General features: G+C 44.4%; 1 protein-coding gene across 8 annotated transcripts in view; it reads right to left on the bottom strand.

Annotated features, from left to right (window-relative positions):
• The window catches only part of AAK1 (AP2 associated kinase 1), a 363,094-nt gene that overhangs the window by 228,017 nt on the left and 116,602 nt on the right, over positions 1 to 18,475 (bottom strand). For all 8 annotated transcript variants that reach the window (XM_086943487.1, XM_086943480.1, XM_086943481.1 and 5 more), the window contains exons 6-9: positions 16,315 to 16,436; positions 14,933 to 15,014; positions 12,256 to 12,388; positions 3,207 to 3,310 (exon numbers count right to left, since the gene is read on the bottom strand). In XM_086943487.1, coding sequence (XP_086799613.1) covers positions 3,207 to 3,310; positions 12,256 to 12,388; positions 14,933 to 15,014; positions 16,315 to 16,436 — 441 coding nt within the window. The remainder of the gene's footprint in view (positions 1 to 3,206; positions 3,311 to 12,255; positions 12,389 to 14,932; positions 15,015 to 16,314; positions 16,437 to 18,475) is intronic.

Raw genomic sequence — 18,475 nt, 5'->3', positions numbered from 1 at the left:
GAGGCCCCTGGGAACTAGGCACCTCGAGGCGGTCAATAACTGTCAGTTGAAGGCCCGGGGTTCCTGCTGCAAGTGGTGGAGTAGGCTCGTGTGCTCCTCACGGCTATGAGCTTCGGAACGCTTATTCAACGTTTTCCGCTTCTGCCTAGAAGAACGCTTCACCCTCCTTCCCTCAACAATGGGATCTCTAACCGGTGGCTCAGAGGGTGTGAGTTGTGAAAATCCGGTATATCTGGCAGGTTGCAAGTGTCATCCAACGTGCGAATTATCCAGACTTCCTCCTTCCATACAAACTTTAGGCGAAAAGGGTTGCCCCATTTGTGTCGAATTTCCCGTGCTTGAAGGAAGTCAGTCAGCGGCTTGAGGGCCCTACGACGCTGCAGCGCTGTTGGGGGTAGGTCTTGATAGAGCCTACATTTAAAGCCTTCAAATTCGATGGTTGTCAGCTCTCTCGCCGCGATCATTATGGCTTCTTTCAGCCTATATTAGTGTAGGCAGGCGAGTATTTCTGGATGTTGGCAAGGCGAACTTGCTGGTCTTCTGGCCCGGTGAGTGCGGTCTAAGACTATCTCCTGCTCTCACATGTTTGAAAAGACGTATCGGGAATCCCTCCAGGTCACTCAAGATGGCCCAGTATGCCCTTAATTAGGATGTTGGAGCGTCGAGATCTAGTTTCCAAATCTTGGATTTGGTAGCGCAACTCTGCACTCTGATCCCGTAGTTTCAGTAGATTTCGGCGGTGAACCTCCAGTTCCTCCTCCAAGGCTTTTGAGTTTCGCTACACTGTTGTCAATTTTTGGTCAATGGCAGAAACATCCGGTCTGATCCCTTTTATGCTCGCCTTGATGTCTCGTTTGAGCTCTGCAAAGTCGTTGCGAAGGGATATAAACAGCTGCTCCATTAATGCTTTAGTGATTAGGGACTCCTCCCTGTCGCCATCCTCTAGCTTTATCCGTGGGCGTCTCATGTTTCTCGGCCTACTACTTGTTGTCACCCTTTTCGTGTTTGATGGGGCAAACATGTCCTTTACTGTAGGGTCTTTCTTTGATTGCCACTGAGTAGACATCCCAGCTAAGGATGGATTCGCCTGCTGCACGTCAAGTGGCACACCAGGCCTATGTGTGTCTCCTCTGAGTGACCACCAGATAGATTTGCTCAGAGCGATGTACCATCAGGCCCCCGAAAGGCTAGTCACAGTCTCCAGGCCCGCATCTGGCAATGAGGAGGCGGGCGTTGGCCAGGATCAAGGCCCAGTTAAAGTGCAGAGTCTATTGGGGTGGGCGGTCCACCACTAGTGGGCCACAAAAGTCTGCAATCCAGAGCCCTCGCCTCAGAGTCTGGCTTTTTAATCCAGGAGGGGACCAGTGAGGACCTCCAGGCCCGATCCCACCACACGCATGAAGTTCCTGCGCCCCCAGATCCGCCAGAGAATAAAGGGGGAACGGGAGGGCGAGAGGCACCCCAAAGATCCGCAACCACCCCCCCTGGAGGGGCACTGCTGCTCGTTGAGGTAGGACGGGCCGGACCGCTAGGAGCGGACAGCAGTAGGCCTCAGACGTTGGCCCTCTTCCAAGCCGCCCTGGGAGAGTAGCGTGCAAGTACCGATGGGTCCGCACTACTCAGTCCGCCTTGTTCGCTATGGGCCGGGACCGCCAAGATCCAGCCGCAGTCAAATGAGAAACATGGGGGAGGTGAAACCGCCCCTCGGCCCAAATACGGTCGCTTTCACATAAGTTCCCACACATGCCGCTGGCACCGCCGCCGCCCCACTGGCCCTGGGCAGAGCCATTCAACGCCACTGATGCGGGGTCAATGTCTATCCCAAGGGGCTGTTGCTCAACCAATGTCCAGGCGCAAGGCCAAGAGGAGCAGGCACGGCCCCCGACCCCCCAGGAGTCCCCGATCCAGAGGCCTACACATGCCGCCAGATAGCTCTGCACCAGCTGGCCGGGTCCTCGTCAACTCTTGTGGCCGCCAGGAGCCTCAACGTGGTCCCGCCAGTTTCCTACAGGTGGATGGCCGCTGCCACTGGGTCAGGGGGCCCATTCACCCAGCGATATTGCTGCGGGGCCTAAAAGAAACGGCAGAGCTCTGAGACAGGTGTCCTACGCTGCCGCCATCTTGGGTAAGCCCCATTTACGGCGTTTTAGTACCCACGCTTTATTACAGGAAAGGAGTTTACCTAGGTTTCCTTCAGTACCCGATTTTTGCACTCCGATAACTCAAATTATGGCAGCTTGCTTAGCCCTTGGTGCTCCATCACAGGATTCATATTTCTAGACACCTATTAGACTTCACTGGTTGCCTGTGCATCAACCATCTGTCATAAAGCCAATGCTAAAATATATCCAGCTTTCCTACGCTTCAGAATTCGTAGGTATGGGACCTCCTGCACACTTTAATCCATCTCAACCAACAGGTGGGTTCTCCATGATACTGGTCTAGTTACACTGGGTGGATGCCGTTTCTTGTATATAACAGTCAAACGCCGGAATTCTCTACTAAGATCCTTTGGATGCCATCCTGCCATGAGGCACTTATAATTTGGCTCTTCAATTATGTTAAGCTGTTCGGTCTAGTAAGCTTCTACTTTGCATGCCTTTAGCACTGGAGTCCTATCATATTTTACTTTATAATTTGTGTGGTTTAGAAAATCTTGAAATTCCTTGATTTAAAATTCAGCATCCTACATAACCGGTAATGATTTTAACTTCAAAATCCTGTAAAATTTAGAAATATTCAACTAGTTTAGATTGTGCAAAAATAAAGAAGTGATTGAACATAGTGCCTATTGCAGATCTTGCAGATTTTCTACAGTCATGACATCTTTACTTGTTAAAATCCAGAGATGCTTACATTGAGAATCAAGACCTAGTTTTCCACGAGTAATTGCCACATTTGAACACTAATCTGGCAGAGGGGGAGACTGAAGGGGCAAGGTCTGAAGGCAGCTTGAACACTGACAAGAGGTCACACCTTTCATTATATAAAATATGTACATTTTAGAAATGTATTTGGCTGTGGCACAGAGAAAACAGGATTAACATGAAAATGCAGAATATAACTATACAATTAATTTAGCTGTTTAGGCACAACTGCCATTCACGATTCTCAAATACTGACCAGACATATGATCATAACAAGGCAACATTTGCCCAATAGGCACACATCTTCATGTCTTAAACCTGGCTTGCGCGTTCACATACCTGCACGTTCTGCACTGGGCACTCACGCTTAGCCATTTTAAAGGAAAAGAAAGAGACCAAGAAGATATCCGGCCTGATTTCGGGGTCTGGTTCCAGCATATACCCTGTAAAAGGAAAGAACCGGTCAGTGTCAGCTACTATAAGTGATTTTAATATTTTTTGTATTGCTTCATTTAGATGTGTTTAAGTTAGCTTGACTAGGCCTCAAACAGCTTGCATTGACATTTGCAGAATTAACGTGCATTGTTGCTATATGTGAATGAACATTCTCCACATGCATGTGTTTCTCTGTGTGCTTTTCCATTTCAGAAAATCAGCAAAATAGAGACCTCCTTCATGGTGAAGTTTAAATTATCAAACATAATTGTATTAATTAGCGTTTCTCTGAAGGAATCCATGTTCAAAATGTTCCTGTATTTGTGATTTTCATGGTCCTTTTTCTAGGCTTAAACAAAAGAGCCTTTCAGTCACAGAAAAAATTTTGTCTGTTAAGTTACATAAATGTACTGGGTGAATAGGTTGAATACTTATTAAATGTATAGTTAATTAAAACCTTTGCACCAATCAGTGAAGAATGAATACTAAGGGATAACATTTAATAGACAAAGGGCATGTGCAAAATAGAAGGAACTAAAAAAATACGTCTTGAACAATAAAAAAAGGGTAAAATGTCATTTTAAGGGTGTTCATGGCTTCTCTGTATAGAAGTCTTTAACACCTTTTTAGTAAATTGCAATGGAAAAGTATTCTTATTCTGAGAATAAGTGTCCCAGTACAGGGATTCAAGTTCATACTGCTGCAGACCTGTGGATTTTCTGTTTGATTCTTCTCAGTATTCCAACAGTCTGCAGTTTAGCGGCCTGTCAGAAGAGTCCAAGCAGGTGATGACTACCTGCAACTGCGCAGCTCACTAATGATAAATGCTAGTTTTAAACTGGCTTTACGGTCCTCTATAGTCTATTTGCATATACAGATTTGGTGAGTAATTGTTTCGTGATTTAGCCCACGTTTCTTTGCTGCAGTCGCGAGTCCATGGTAGCCCAGCCAGTATTTAAAAAAAGATCCTTTGATATGGGCATTAGCTCCTATACCTAGGTAGGGCTGTGGTGCTAAAGTTTTGTAGGTGGCTATGGTTAACCAGGAGTGCCAGCTCTTGGAAAAGGCATCTTTTTCAGCCAAAAGAGCGGTGCTCTTGGTTGCTTTGTTAACTATGGTCTTGAATTGAAAGAAACTATCTACTTGGTCCCATTAATAATTTAAGTCTAGGGATGCTAGGGCTATAGAAAGGTAGCCCCTGGACAAAGAGTGGTCCCTGCCAGCAATTTCTTCCCAGAGGTGATAATTCAATGTGCTAGAAGCAGAATGTTTAAGTTTTATGAATGTCCCTAGTCTTGCCAGTTCGTTTGACACGGCCGAATTCCAGTCTCCATTGGGCTTGCGACAAATGAAATGGGAGATGGAAAACTAACTTATAAAGCCTAGTTATCAGTTTATCTAAATAGTTGGTGTCTCTACCTCTTAGTGTTTCACTGCCATAAGCTATGATAGGAACTCGTTAGGCAGGTATGATATTCAATAGTGGTGTATATCACAATGCTGAAATGGTTGGCTTTAGACACTGGAAAGCAGCTGAAAGACTTAGATTTCAGAAAGCATTTGCTCCATGTGCTGCTTGTAGGAGCGCGGTCTGTCAAATAAGAGACCAAGGTATTCATATTCAGAAATTATTTTCTTTTCTTCGTTTCCCAAGTACCACTTGGGCAAGCCAGAGGGAAGCTTGCTCATGGTTTTTGTTTTCCTCAGATTGATCTCTGTGGAGGACTTTCTGGAGTATGTAGCAGTGGCATTCAAAAGTCCCTAGAGTCTACTTTTATACAGTTGAGTAGGACTAAATCATCTGCATACATTAGGCATGGGAGTCATGCGCGTTGACTTGGTTTAAGATAGGTGAGAGTTCAGTCAGGAACAAGCTGGAAACCATGGGGGCTAAAACACATCTTTGTCTCAGGCCTTGATAAGTTTGAATCTTTCTAGACAGATGGGTGACATCTCCCAGACTTATTCTAACCCAGGTGTTCATGTGCAGGAGTATCAGGGCTTGCAGAAAGGGGTGTGGCATGTTCCAGCTTGCTAGTTTCCATAAAGATTTCTCCTATCGACACGGTAAAATGCAGCTTGCAGCCAATTAAACAAGGTAAAGGGGATGGCAATTTTGAGTTGGTCAAACAGTAGCGATAGGGTTAGTATGTTTGATGCTGTCCCCATGCCTTTTGAGAACCAGGGTATTCAGTGCTCTTCAGTAACCCATGCTGAATTCCGCAAGGAGACAGCCAGCAAAGTATTTTGATTCAACGTCCAGTAATACTATAAGATGGTAGTAAGCTGGATCAGCATTATTGCCACCCTTGAAAACTCGAGAAATAATTGATCATTTCCAGGAGGCAGAAGTGATGTTTAAAGTTGTAATATTAGCAAAGAATGATTTCAGATAGTTAGCCCAGAATGACTTGCCCTCTTTAAAAATGGATGATGGAAAGCCATTTGGGCCAGGTGACCCATTGCGGCGGCTATTCGAATTAGGATTTTGGATTGTTGTGTGAAATTTCAGGGCCTGCTGGCCTGGATTCTACAGGAAATACTTAGCAGGTCCTGTGGTGTTACGGATGGAGGGGCTAGGATGGCTTTGGGCTCGTTAAGGTTACGAGTGTCTTGAGGATAGGCAGAGTCAGACTGGGCAAAGTGTTTTGTGAGGTACTCGAGCCAGTGCTCTTGTAGATTTGCTGTTTTGGAAGATTGTTTAGGCTATTCACGGTCTTCCAGGACTGTTCATGTTTATTGGCTTTTTAAATTGTGTAGGAGTTTAGCACTAAGATTATCACTTGCCTTTCTTTTTAGGCCCCACCTAAACTTCCTGCAGGCTGACCTTTTCCACTGCACACCTCAATCATTGATATGCAGAGAAAAGCAGTTTCTGACTGTATCAGATTGAATGCATCTAATGTATTTGAATGTTAGTTGATCTGCCTATGGTAGCAATGCTAGTCCAACCCTGTCAGACCAGTAGAAGTAGCAAATGTGTGTGACTTTTCGGTTTTAAACCCTATAAAAGAAGTTATTTCATGTTATGTTATATAGATTTGTTGAGCGCACTTGTAACCCGTAAATGTACCCAGCTGCATGAGCTGGTGTGTAGATCAAGCCAGAGTAGGTGTGGGTCACCCGAAGGAGATCCGTGCGGTTAGTTGAAGAGCCAGGTCATTTTTGGATACAGTCCCCGGTTAGGACTAACAAGTATTGTGGGAATGTATAATGCACCTACTTTGACCACATTTTTAAACCACTCCATATTTTCTTTGTTGAAGTTGAGAAGACTTCTTGCATGCAAACAGATATTAAGAATGATAATACATTCCGTGTCCATCAAGGCATTGAACAGGTTTACACCGCAAGATAGAATCCATTTTCAACGTGCCTTAATTTCCCACACTCTCGAGGCAATTTTAGTAGATACCAATGTTAATATCCTCCCTGAGGGAAAACCTGAAGTGTTATTTAAAGCATCCTGATGGACTTTCAAAAACACATCTATCTGCGGGGGTTCCATGCGCTGCCATGTCTACTGGATACACAAGATTGAATACTTATGTATTATTTTACAGATTTGTTGATTCCATACATTACTGAACCCATGTTTACTCCAGGAAAACAAAGTGAGGCTGTGTATAGGTTACCAGCCCTAGTCTACATTACTTAAATTGTCCCATCCCTCCCTGACGTCCTTGACCGAACCTAGTCAGTCATATCAATTTTGGTCAAGGGGGATTGGCCTATTTCCCTCCCACTGGGACAGAGTGATTTGCAGTTTACCTTTCCTAATTTCCATTATATGCCTAGACCCAAGATGATCACTGGGTGAATTCAATCTAACTTGATTTAGCTGGTGACCACTGTGGCATTGCAAATACCCGGTCTAGGGGAATGAAACTGAATTAACTCAGTCGCCTGGAAGATTTTTAACCAAAGGGATTTTAATTCATTTCCGGCATTGAGTAGGATATCTCTAACCAGCCCACAGTATAGAAGGATGATTGTTTTATCCTTGCCTTTTTTGTTTACTAGAAATCCAACGTGTTTCATATCATTGGAGGATATTGAACAGGGGCTTGGTCAGGATGAAAATACCTCTAGTAAGCTAGATCTATTTAGAGGATTTAGCTTCCTGTGTCTGCTCCTCCACATGCTTTCAGGAACTGGTTCCAAGAGTACCCATAAGGAACTAACATTCTTCCCCTGAACCTCTCTATTTCTTTTGGACATTAGGGTACCCGTATTTTGGATACTGCCAGTCTTATTTATCACATCAGTATTACAACTAACACCAGAGTTATATATGTCAGGATCTCTTCCCCTCTCCCTGGAGCCTACTTTTCTGGGTCCCTCCCTTTTGGGACCCTTATCCTTACACCACTGTTGCCCTTATTGTTTACTTCACACATCCAGTGCACCTCTGACAGAAACAGTGATTTACAACTCCTGGTCAGGATCTTATTTTTCCCTACTCTAAGATCTTGCCCCCCCCCACCCCCCATTATGTTTGCTGCCTCTGTCTTATGTGCCCTATAGAAGAGGTATAGCCACGAGGTAACTGACCCATTTTATTTCTAACTTCTGACACTGAGGGTAATGCCACAGGGGTTTGGGTCGGGAGCAAGATTTTTGCTATGTTGCCCTCATCAGTATCAACATCAAGACATCTTCTTTGACTATGTAGCACATTCCCAGATTCCACTGATCTTACATGCTTGGGCATATAGCAGTTAATCTGTTTCAATTCTGAAGCAGTGGTCTGCAAGTAAAGCTTATGCAACTTCAGAGTGCCAGTATTCAGAACTACGGCCTCAAACTTCCATGCAAAGTTTTTTGCATCAACACCATAACATCCAGCATGGATGAAGAAGAGTTTGACCTGATATCCAGATCAGTGGCCAAATTAGGAGGGAGCTAATGGTGTTAAGTGTTAATCAAGCTTAAAAAGTTCTCTCCCAAAGCTAGAAATAATGACATTAAGGGCTTTTGACAGTGTTCCTGTGTCATCTGCGTCTTCTGAGTCCAGAATCTCTTCAGCCCATTGTGTGGTTGCGTACTTACCTTCCTCTGTAGCAAGCATTGTGAGGAGGATAGCCTGGGCTGAAGATAATCCACCTTTGGGTGGAGTAAGAGTTGGAACTCTTGAGGCTCTGCGGTATATGCATCCAAGAGGTGAAGGGGAGGATCTCAAGGGACGGGGGAGCAACTGAGGAAAGACCATTTTCCTTTCTTGATAAATTGCCCCTAAAGTGCTTCGCCACAAATTCTTTGATAGACTTTGAGGCCACTGCTCCATCGAAATCTGGCCCCCTCACAATCCCAGATCAGCCAAATCCCGAGATTGACTGGTCTAAGCTGCCCCTAGTAGGGCTCCCTGTAAATGGAGAATTTTGCTGAGCCCATATTGTCCTTGTTTTCCTTGCTCCAATGGCTCTGGCTGATTTACTTGGAGCCATAATATGTAACAAAAAACTTTTTTAACCCCTACCATGCTGGTGACGAACCCCAGCCGTCACGCTCTGCGGCGCTCGTGTGCTGATGACGGCTGGGGTTCGTCACGGCCCGCCCCTGTTCTTTTGTTTACCGCACAGCGGCGGAAACGGCCCAGCATGGAAGGGGTTAAAAAACAGGAAACCAGGTGGCCACAAATGAAGAGGAGCTTCCTTTCCCACATGGATGGAGATTTTAAAACCAGAAAAAGAGAAAACATTTCAAATTGAACTCTCAAATTTTCAGTCCACGGCTGCTCAGAACATTGCCACTGGCTTACTGCCTAAGAGGTACAGGTATGGGTAGACACGTAGGCGTTTTGTTGGGGCAGCCACCTCCACCACAGAACTGCTTTTCTTTTGAGCAACAATACGTTCAACAACATTGACCGGTCGTATGCCTAAGACATGCGGGCAGAGCTCTGCGGGGTCTAGCCTTCTACAGAGAACAAGACAGGTTGCCACTTCTGGCTGCCATTACTGCATAACCCTCAGCAAAAAAATAGCAACCAAAACGGGGGCACCAGGAAGGCACAATGCCGTACCATTGCATGTCTGGCCCTACCTCAGCTCCCCAAGGCAGGCAGACCCGTTACAGCTGTTCCTCCAGGACACAGCTTCTGTGAATTGCCTCACTGTGCCTGGCTCTGGTCGCATCCTTTGCCTTCCTCCGACCTCTGCAGATACCTCTACATGCCCCCTACCCGGAGGGAAGGGTGGCGGGTAGTATCTCCAACAACAGCACCCTGTGCTCAGCAACCACTGAGCCTCTGAACTGGAGATCAGTGCGTTTCTGCTTCATACGGTGATCTGTGGCAGGCACCAGCAATATAAAATGATGTGACACCTGCCCGTGCTTTACCTACAAAAACCCAACAATAGGCCATCTTAACCCTACTAGAAAAAGGATCTATCTATCCATACGTGGAGGTGCCAAGCCTATAATCTATCATTATCTGACCAGGTGGCACTGCTGTGGGATCAATTGAAGCCCAAAATTCCTACCAGAACCTAGTTTAAATCTACACATACTTTTATGTTGTTACGCTTTCATGTACAATACCTGATTCAAACCCATTCCTTCCTCTGATGTGTTACTAGATTGCCAATTCAAGAGCACTGAGACTTGAGAAAATCTCTGATCCACAGTACCTATAGTGGTTACTGCTGGCTCCATTCATATTGTCTGAGGTATTTCGCCGGAGAAGAACTTTTTTTATAAATGTTCTTTTTTGGATGACTTGTATCATGCCACAGGTGACATCAGTGAACTGCCTTTTTTCCAGTATTTCGTGGGAGTGCATGTGTTTTGTTATTCTCTCTCCTATGTTGTATTCCCCTCAAATGTGCACACCCTTTATTCTCTCTATTGCTCCCTTCAGTCCATCCCTTGCTTTCTTTATCCCGCTCGGTTTCCATTTTGGCTTTTTATTCCTTACTCTTCTCTACCCCTCCCTGCACTCATTGACTTCATCCTTCCTACCACCCCCACTCCTCTGTTGCTCTCCTGCCACTCATCACTTCTTTGAGGAGGTCCTGGCAGCTGCAAATCGCTCCCAAACTGTTATTTTCTCAAAAATAGAAGCACCTTTTATTTTCTAATTTCAAGCTACAAGATTGGTGTTCACAATCTTGGAACAGTAAATAAGGCATATGCATGCAAGGTCATGAATGTGCGCACATCCATCATTATGCTGTGGCCATAAAAAAAAAAATTGCCAATGTTGTTCAGCACTAAAACAAGCATTGGCAACGCTAAAAGGCTGGCTAATGGCTTTCAAAGAGAGATGTACTAGCTTTTCCAATGCATTTGTTTTATAAAGATGCTTGTGATTCCTGCCTGTATTTATTACACTTCTGAGCTTTTTTTACATTCACATTCTATGTTATACTGTGAAATCTCTGTGCTACGCTAAGAGCAAACCTTGCACTGAAGTCGTGTTATTCCTGCAAGAAATACAGCTCAGAATTTGTGCTGTCTTTGCAGGGAAAAACCCCCTGATAAGATTCTGTATGTCTTTATCAGCAAATTGTGAGCAGTTTCTCAGAGCCCTGGTTGAATTTCAGTAGTGTATTGCATGTGCTGCTTTCCTGTATTGTACGGATTCATCTGCCCCTGACTGATCAAGTTCTACACTTCTGCAAATGATTACTACCCGATTTTTTCTCTAATTGTGGCAATGAAACTTCAATGCAATTTAAAAGAATTCTTTTTTTAGAGTTTTATATAGCGCAAACTCGACCCGAAGTTATCAGGTATCAGAGTGCTTTACATGAGCACCAGTTTTGTTACAGATGGACACATTCCTTTTTCTTGGCAACAGGGAGATTGAGTGATTTGCCCAGAATCACAGGATGTTGAGCGTCCCTGCCGAGACACGAAACCAGTACCCCAGCTTCGAGTTCGACCGCTTTAGTCATAAGGCTACATTCTCTCCCCATGCTTGTTTTAATTTTCCATTTTGGTGAGATATTTTTCAACTATCGCAAATGATATAATGATTTCCTTTCCTTCTTGGTGTACAACCACAGAGCTTTTCTTTCTCAGTTTGCCATCTGATTAGTCAGATTTCTGGCCGGTCCCTGGCATTATTCTTTAAGTTACAGTCAGATCTCTCAAGTTTGAATTTATAAATATTAAGTAAAGCCTGTTTTTTATAAGCCTCGTTCAAATTAATGCCTTCCTAATGTTGAATGACAGGGCCAAAGTTGTAATTAATGTGTAAAATTAGTGTGAAAGACCCAAGGCTTTACAGTTCTTATTGGAAAAAATTGTTTGAAAATGTAATGAATACATTAAAGGCTGAAAAAAGTGCAAAAATATACACATACGGGTTAGGGATAGGACTTGCATTAGGGCAAATTTTACAGTTTTCATTAGGATAAGCATAACAATGTTCTTCCTCCTCCATACCAAGGCTAAAGGAGCCACAGACCCCTGTTTGTTGCAAAGTGCCTAAATCCCACCCCCGGTGCTGATTTGCTGAATAATATTAAAAAGATACGTAAACAAATGGTGTCTCCTTCCCTTTGGTATGGAGCATCTAACATCTAACCCATCTATACCTTGAAGAAAAGTACAGTGGCTTCAAACTCATCCAAACGGGGAAAAAATAAACCATTACCTTCCACGCCCTCTAGCCCCATGAGCCATGTGCACAACCATCTGACTCACTCTTACTCTAGAAGTCACAAGCCTCAAACTCAACTACAATCAGGAAAAAGTATTACTGTCTAAGCAAGCTAAATCCTAGAGAAAAGAGGCTCTAACTAGTAATCCACCAATTGTTAACGGAAAGGGATGCATTAGTCTGCTGCTAAATGACCCACCTCCAGTGAGGGAATTGCCTCCACTAGTCCACAGCTGTTGTCAACGCCCTTTTTAACGAGCACTACTACTCCCCTCCTCCCCCCCAATCTTAGCGAGTTTTTGATTCCATGCAGAATCAGAAAGGGCATATCACCCAACTTACGAATGAGGCAGTGCATGTTGTGGGAGTAGCGCGAGTTGTCCGGAATCGTGAAATTCCCATCACAGATTGCCACTTGACTCTCCCCGAATGGCAACGTGAAGTAACACAGTTTGTAGAGAAGGCACCCAAGCGCCTGGGGAGGGGAAAAACAAGAACCAATATCAAGATATAGATATTAAATACAGTGGAGTATGGGGGGAGAGGGAGAGGAATCACATGAATGAATGACAAGAAGAAGAACGGGAAGCGAACTTGTTCACATTTGCAAAGAGCTTCATTCATACCGCATAAAAAAAATTTCAATTAATCATGAAACAAGGCCAACTGGAGGGCTGGAGAAAGAGAGACTGGACACATCTCATACAAGTTGCCATGCATCAAGCGAGGTTCTAGTCAATCCATTACAAAGCCATTTCCTTTGTGCAGTACTGAGATTCCTAGCAACCGTAAATGTGTCATTCAGGTCCTAATTTACTCATCTATCCAGGCCCCTCTGCTCTAAATTACTCAGCTCAAAGCTACTGCGGATAAATAATGTAGCTCTTTACAAAGGTAGATGCCAGTGGCACTCAGTGGCCAGAGTATGGCAATGGCGAAAAGTATAGACAAGATAAACAATGAAACAACAACATCACCGCCAACAGCCAGTCAAAGACCTGGGCTAACACTATTGCCAATTTCTTTACCGCCAAAATCAGGCAAATCCAGGTTTCCTTTTCGTTGAGAGCCCCAGAGGATGTGTCTGCAATGCCGATCGAGACAACGTCTCTGTCTCCCTCAGGCCCAGTTCTGCTTGACTTTCCTCCTCTCACGGTTGCTACATCTTTAGCCTTGATGAGGAACCTCAAGTCGGGCTCACCTCTAGATCCGTGCCCGGCAAAATTTCTGGCAAAAATGGCCGATGTCATTAACCCTATTGCCAACCCCATTCTCAATCTCTCCTTGAGCGAGGGCTTTTTGCCTCAGACCTGGAAGCAAGCTATGGTCATCCCTCTGATTAAGAAGCCCAATCTTGACCCAGAGGTGCCTTCCAACTACAGGCCAATCTCGCTCCTTCCAGCACTCACCAAGATCTTGGAGAAACACGTGCACAGCGCGCTTTCCAACTTTCTGGAGTCTAATGATCTACTCCATGAATCCCAATCGGGATTCCGCTCCAACTTAAGCACCGAGACGGCGCTTTTGGAAGTCTCGGAGATCGTAAAAGAGGTGCTGGACATGGGAGGCAGGGTGTTGTTAGTAATGCTAGATCTGTCGGCGGCGTTCGACACCGTCCCCCATGAGGATCTCCTCACCAGGCTCCGCGACATCGGGCTAGGGGGGACGGTGCTCAACTGGTTTTCTTCCTTTCTGGCCAACCGCCGCCAGACGGTCTGGGTCCCACCCGGAACCGCCGAGATGCCGCCACTGGGAGTTGGAGTGCCTCAGGGCTCTATTCTGAGCCCCACTCTCTTTAACATCTTGATGACCCCTCTGGCGACATTAGCGGAGTCCTTTGGGGCCCGGATCGTCTCTTATGCTGACGACACTCAGCTCCTCTTCACCTGTCGCAAGGGTGAAGAGTTTGATGGTGAAGGGATTCGCGAGTGCCTTGGGGCTGTTTTTAGCTGGTTTTCACAGAACAGTCTTAAGTGCAACTCGGACAAGTCCGAAATACTATTCTTCGGATGTCCATCAGAACCAGATTGGCGAGGATGGTGGCCTGCTGACATGTTCCCTCCCACACAGTCTTCTATGTGGGCGAAAAACCTGGGAATTAAAATCGATAATGAGCTCTCGCTCAAATCCCAGGTCTCCACTCTCACGGGAACATGTTTTGGGATACTTAGAATGTTGCGCAAGTTTTTTCCCCTTCTATCGGAGCAACATCGGAGGATCACTGTTCAGGCCCTTATAGGGTCCAGATTGGACTACGCCAATGTTTTATATCTTGGCTTGCCTGAATATCTCCTCCAGCGCCTGCAGATTACCCAGAACGCCGCTGCGCGTGCCATCTTTGGCCTTCATCGTCGCACCAGCGCCTCTAACCTTCTTGCATCCCTCCACTGGCTTCCGGTGCGGAAGAGGATACTGTTTAAGGCCATGACTCTTGCTCATAAGGCCTTACATGGCAATGGTGCCAAGTATCTTCAGAGAAGGCTGGACTTCTATCGACCTGCACGATCCCTCAGGTCAGAAGCCCTGGCTTTGGCGCGGGTACCACGTATTAAAAAGGCTCGGCTAGGCGGCCGATCTTTTAGCTTCCTCGCCCCCCAGATATGGAACTCGCTACCGTTGTCCCTACGAAACACCTCTAACCTGCTTGTTTTCAGGAAAGACCTGAAGACCTGGTTGTTTGCTGGATAATCTTTCTTTTTTGGCCCTTTCTGCTACTGTTATGTTTCATGCTCTCCCTATGATTGGAGCTTAAAGCGCCGGGACACTCCCTTGGAGTAGCCGTTGCGCTATAAAAGTCCCATTTTAACATAACATAACATAACATAACAAAGCATGGCCAAGGGCTCTTAGGGGTCTTTTGACTCCATCATCAATCGTTAAAGGGGAAACCAATCCATGTAAATAATTTGGGATTAAAGCTGGTAAAAAATGTGCTGAAACACAAGCAAATGAGTTATTCTTAATTGTGGACAAACTAACACTTACAGGACTCCCAAACTTGGCCCCGGAGTGTACATACCCAGATATCAGCCTTGGTTGTGATAACTTTGCCACTGTAGAGGTTTACCATTTCAGGAGCACGATATGACAAAGTGGTGTACCTGCAACAAGAAACAGCAACAGAGGGTGAAAGATCACCAACACATTTTTTATCAGCTAGCCCACGACAACCAACCAGATAGAACATACCCAATGGAGAGTCACTCCAAATCAGTAATCACACAGAGCATTCTGACAATGAACTACGGAAAATGAGGACCAAAACACACTGCGAGGGTCTACGTAGGCCGTGTTTCCTACCTGTTCAGCCTACAGATCCCACATAATGTTCACCTCTAACTCAGACGCCCTAACTCAGAGTGCTCTTTAGCAGCCAAACGCTTTTTAAAATGGTATTTCGTAGATGCCAACCAATATTACAAACAGAGCACATGAAGCACATTTCACACAATCGCATTGTGAAGTCAAAGAAGAAAGCTAAGCATTGTGTCCTTCTTTTCAGGTTTCCCGAATGCTGTGCCAATGGGTTCCATGCGTTTTCCTCACAAGAGTTAATCACACATGGGTCTTTTCACAAAGACATTTTGGAGTAAAAGAAAAAGATAGTACTCCTGTAGAACTATTTTACATCCTGTTACATGCTTTTGTGTACCATAATTATTACCCATACAGTTCAAATGATTTGCTTCCTACGTTTTAAGTTTCCAGATATTTTTAAACCGAAGATATTTAAAATTCAAGAATTATTCCCCCCCTACCTGTATATAACCACACCATAATACCAAGAGTATACTCAACAGACCAGAATCAAACCGCAAGCGTTTGACCCTCTATGGCAAGTAAAGTTTAAAACTAGGGCCTCATTACAAATATCCTCCTAATTCTGATTAGGCCAGTAAAAGATTACCTGCTCCCTCAGAATTAGCAGTTCTGCGGAACCAGAATATTTCACACAGATACTGCACATGCTGAAAGCAAACTGATTCAGTAGGTGATATACTTGGCAGGAATCGAAGAATAACTAGGGGAATAGGGCCGGAACTACTTATTTTTCCTCAGGAACCTAAAATGTAACATCCAGTAACCCCACCACCAGAGTTCCCAATGCTTCCTGCATCTGTAACGCCTGGGTCTTTGTCGGAAAAATTGCATTACACTACACTTCAGCCTCTTTTTGTCTTAAACACTTTGCTAACTCGCATTACATATGCTTCAGGACTTAGTAAATCAGCGACATTTGTGTCCCTGCTTACCCATCAGCTTAAACATACATTTAGTGGACCAAAAACATCATAGCAGGCCATTTTTCTGTTTCTAATTTTCTCTACAACGTCCCTGGTCTTGCTAATAGAACATTTGGTACAGGGACTGTCAGAATAGGAGGGGGGGGGGGGGACGCACTTCTTGATTTCTTCTTCGACTGCATTAACTCCTTCCGCCTGAGGGTTCTGAAACTTGTTGGTAGCACTTCCGAAGTCGCAGAGCACATAGTGACCGCGATCATGCAACAGGATGTTTTCAACCTACAAAAGGAAGCATAATTACATTTATTTTTAGGAACTCACTTTTTTTTTTAAAGCGCATCATCGCAGCAGAAGAAAATACAATTCCATTTTGGCAGATGGTGATTAACAAAAAACAGGAATAAAAAAATGAGTCGCTAAAAAGATTATTTCTTCATGATCATGAACACACCAAACCACCTTCAGAAGCTGTTTATTGATTAAAACATCCATACTCAAGGGATAGGCAGTATATGTAAATCCTGAATGAAGCACTCCCCCTTGTTAACTTCAGCAATTCCCAGGGAAAGCTCTGAAAAGTGTCATGATCTAACGCAGTGGTTCCCAAACCTTTGACTCCTGAGGACCCCCATTGAGTCACCACTGGAAGCTGGGGACCCCCAAGCAATTTGTATGAGTTAAATTTCAAACATTAAAATAGTAAATCGAACAAATACACATGTGTGCACACAAAACAAATACTCAAAGTACTAAAGATTTTGGGGACAGATGTAAGACCATTTCATTTAGCGCCTTGCAATTGGAGACACATTGCGAGTGGCAAATTGCGAGTCGCTAAATGAAATGTACAACAGTGTGTTTAACACTGTTTGGGATTCCCAATGGGGTCGCAAATTGCGAGGTTCATTAATATTAATGAGCCTCTTGCAATTTGCGAGCCCATTGGGAATGCAAGCCCTCCCAGTGATGGTGGCCTGCTGGGCTCTGCAGGCCACCATGTCTCGGACTGCTTTTAAATAAAGCAGTTTAAAAAAAAAAGGCAGCTTGTTTACCATGCATTAAAAAAAAAAAAAAATTAAACGTTTTTGTTTCATTTTCTAAGGGCAGGCAGAGGTCCCTGGGACCACTGCCGGACCTTAAAAAATAATTTTGCATGCAGGGGACCCCTTCCCATTTGCGAATGCATTACCATCTACTTGAAGTAGGTGGTAATTGTGACTGTTTTGCGACTGCAAAACATTTGTAAATGGTTTTGAGACTCGCTATTTGGAAGGGAATGCCCCTTCCAAATACCAAGTTGCAAAACCAATTTAGAGAGTCGCAAACAAATTGCGACTCGGGAAATAGGCTATGTACATGGCCCAATAGGCTTTTGCATGCGCAAACGGGTTTGCGAACCCGTTCGCGCATATAAAAACAGATCGTACATCTGGCCCTTAGTATTTTATATTGAAGTAATAGCCCCTCTGTCACATGTATTTCATTTGTTTTGTAGCATCTCTCATACCACTGTAGGATGTCAGAGCACTTTACACCACACACATATAGAGACATTAATTCATACATGTAAATCAGTGTGTATATAAAATGTTTAAAGAGTGCTTGGTCTGGAAAAGCACAAACTCAGGATTCAGAGCATAACACAGTGGCTAGCATTGACTTTAACATTAAAAATGTATTTCCACCCAAATATATATTTTAGCAGCATCATGATAATAAATAACTGGGACAAAATATACGTTACTAACTGGTACCATGCAGTTTGCAAGCAGCTCTTGGATGACAGTTTATAGTTCCTTCTGCTAGATTACGATTGTCACTTATGAAGTGCACAGTAACAAAAGAATCTCTGACAAAAGCAGTAACCACGAACTTAGGCACATAAAATGCTGCTTTTTAAGATGCATGTTACACGTTCTTTGCAGTAGACACATTAACCCTCTCTGCTACATTAGTTAAATCAAAGCTGCCACTGAACAAAACTCTCCTCACGCTCCAGCAGGTACATTATTCACTGGCATTCTCTTGACACTTTTATTGTTGCTGGAAAGCTGCTAATTATTCAAGAAATGTTTCTGTGCTTTAAAACTGTTGCCTATGGACCCCCTAGGAATGTGTCACGGACCCCTGGGGGTCCACGGACCACAGTTTAGGAAACACTGAATTCTAACGCATAAAGAGGATTTTGTATTACTAATAACTATTGACTGACAGCTAGTATCTCTGAAAGAAGTTCATCAACTGGATACACACTTTGACTTGTCTGGATGTCTGTGGTGTGCTGTTGCTCACATACATTAAGGCTAATGTTGCACGGA

This window comes from Lissotriton vulgaris, chromosome 11 (genome assembly GCF_964263255.1).
Source record: "Lissotriton vulgaris chromosome 11, aLisVul1.2, whole genome shotgun sequence".
NCBI classification, from domain to species: Eukaryota; Metazoa; Chordata; class Amphibia; order Caudata; family Salamandridae; genus Lissotriton; species Lissotriton vulgaris.
The sequence above is the reverse complement of the archived record's forward strand: the minus strand, read 5'-3'. Positions and strand labels throughout refer to the sequence as shown.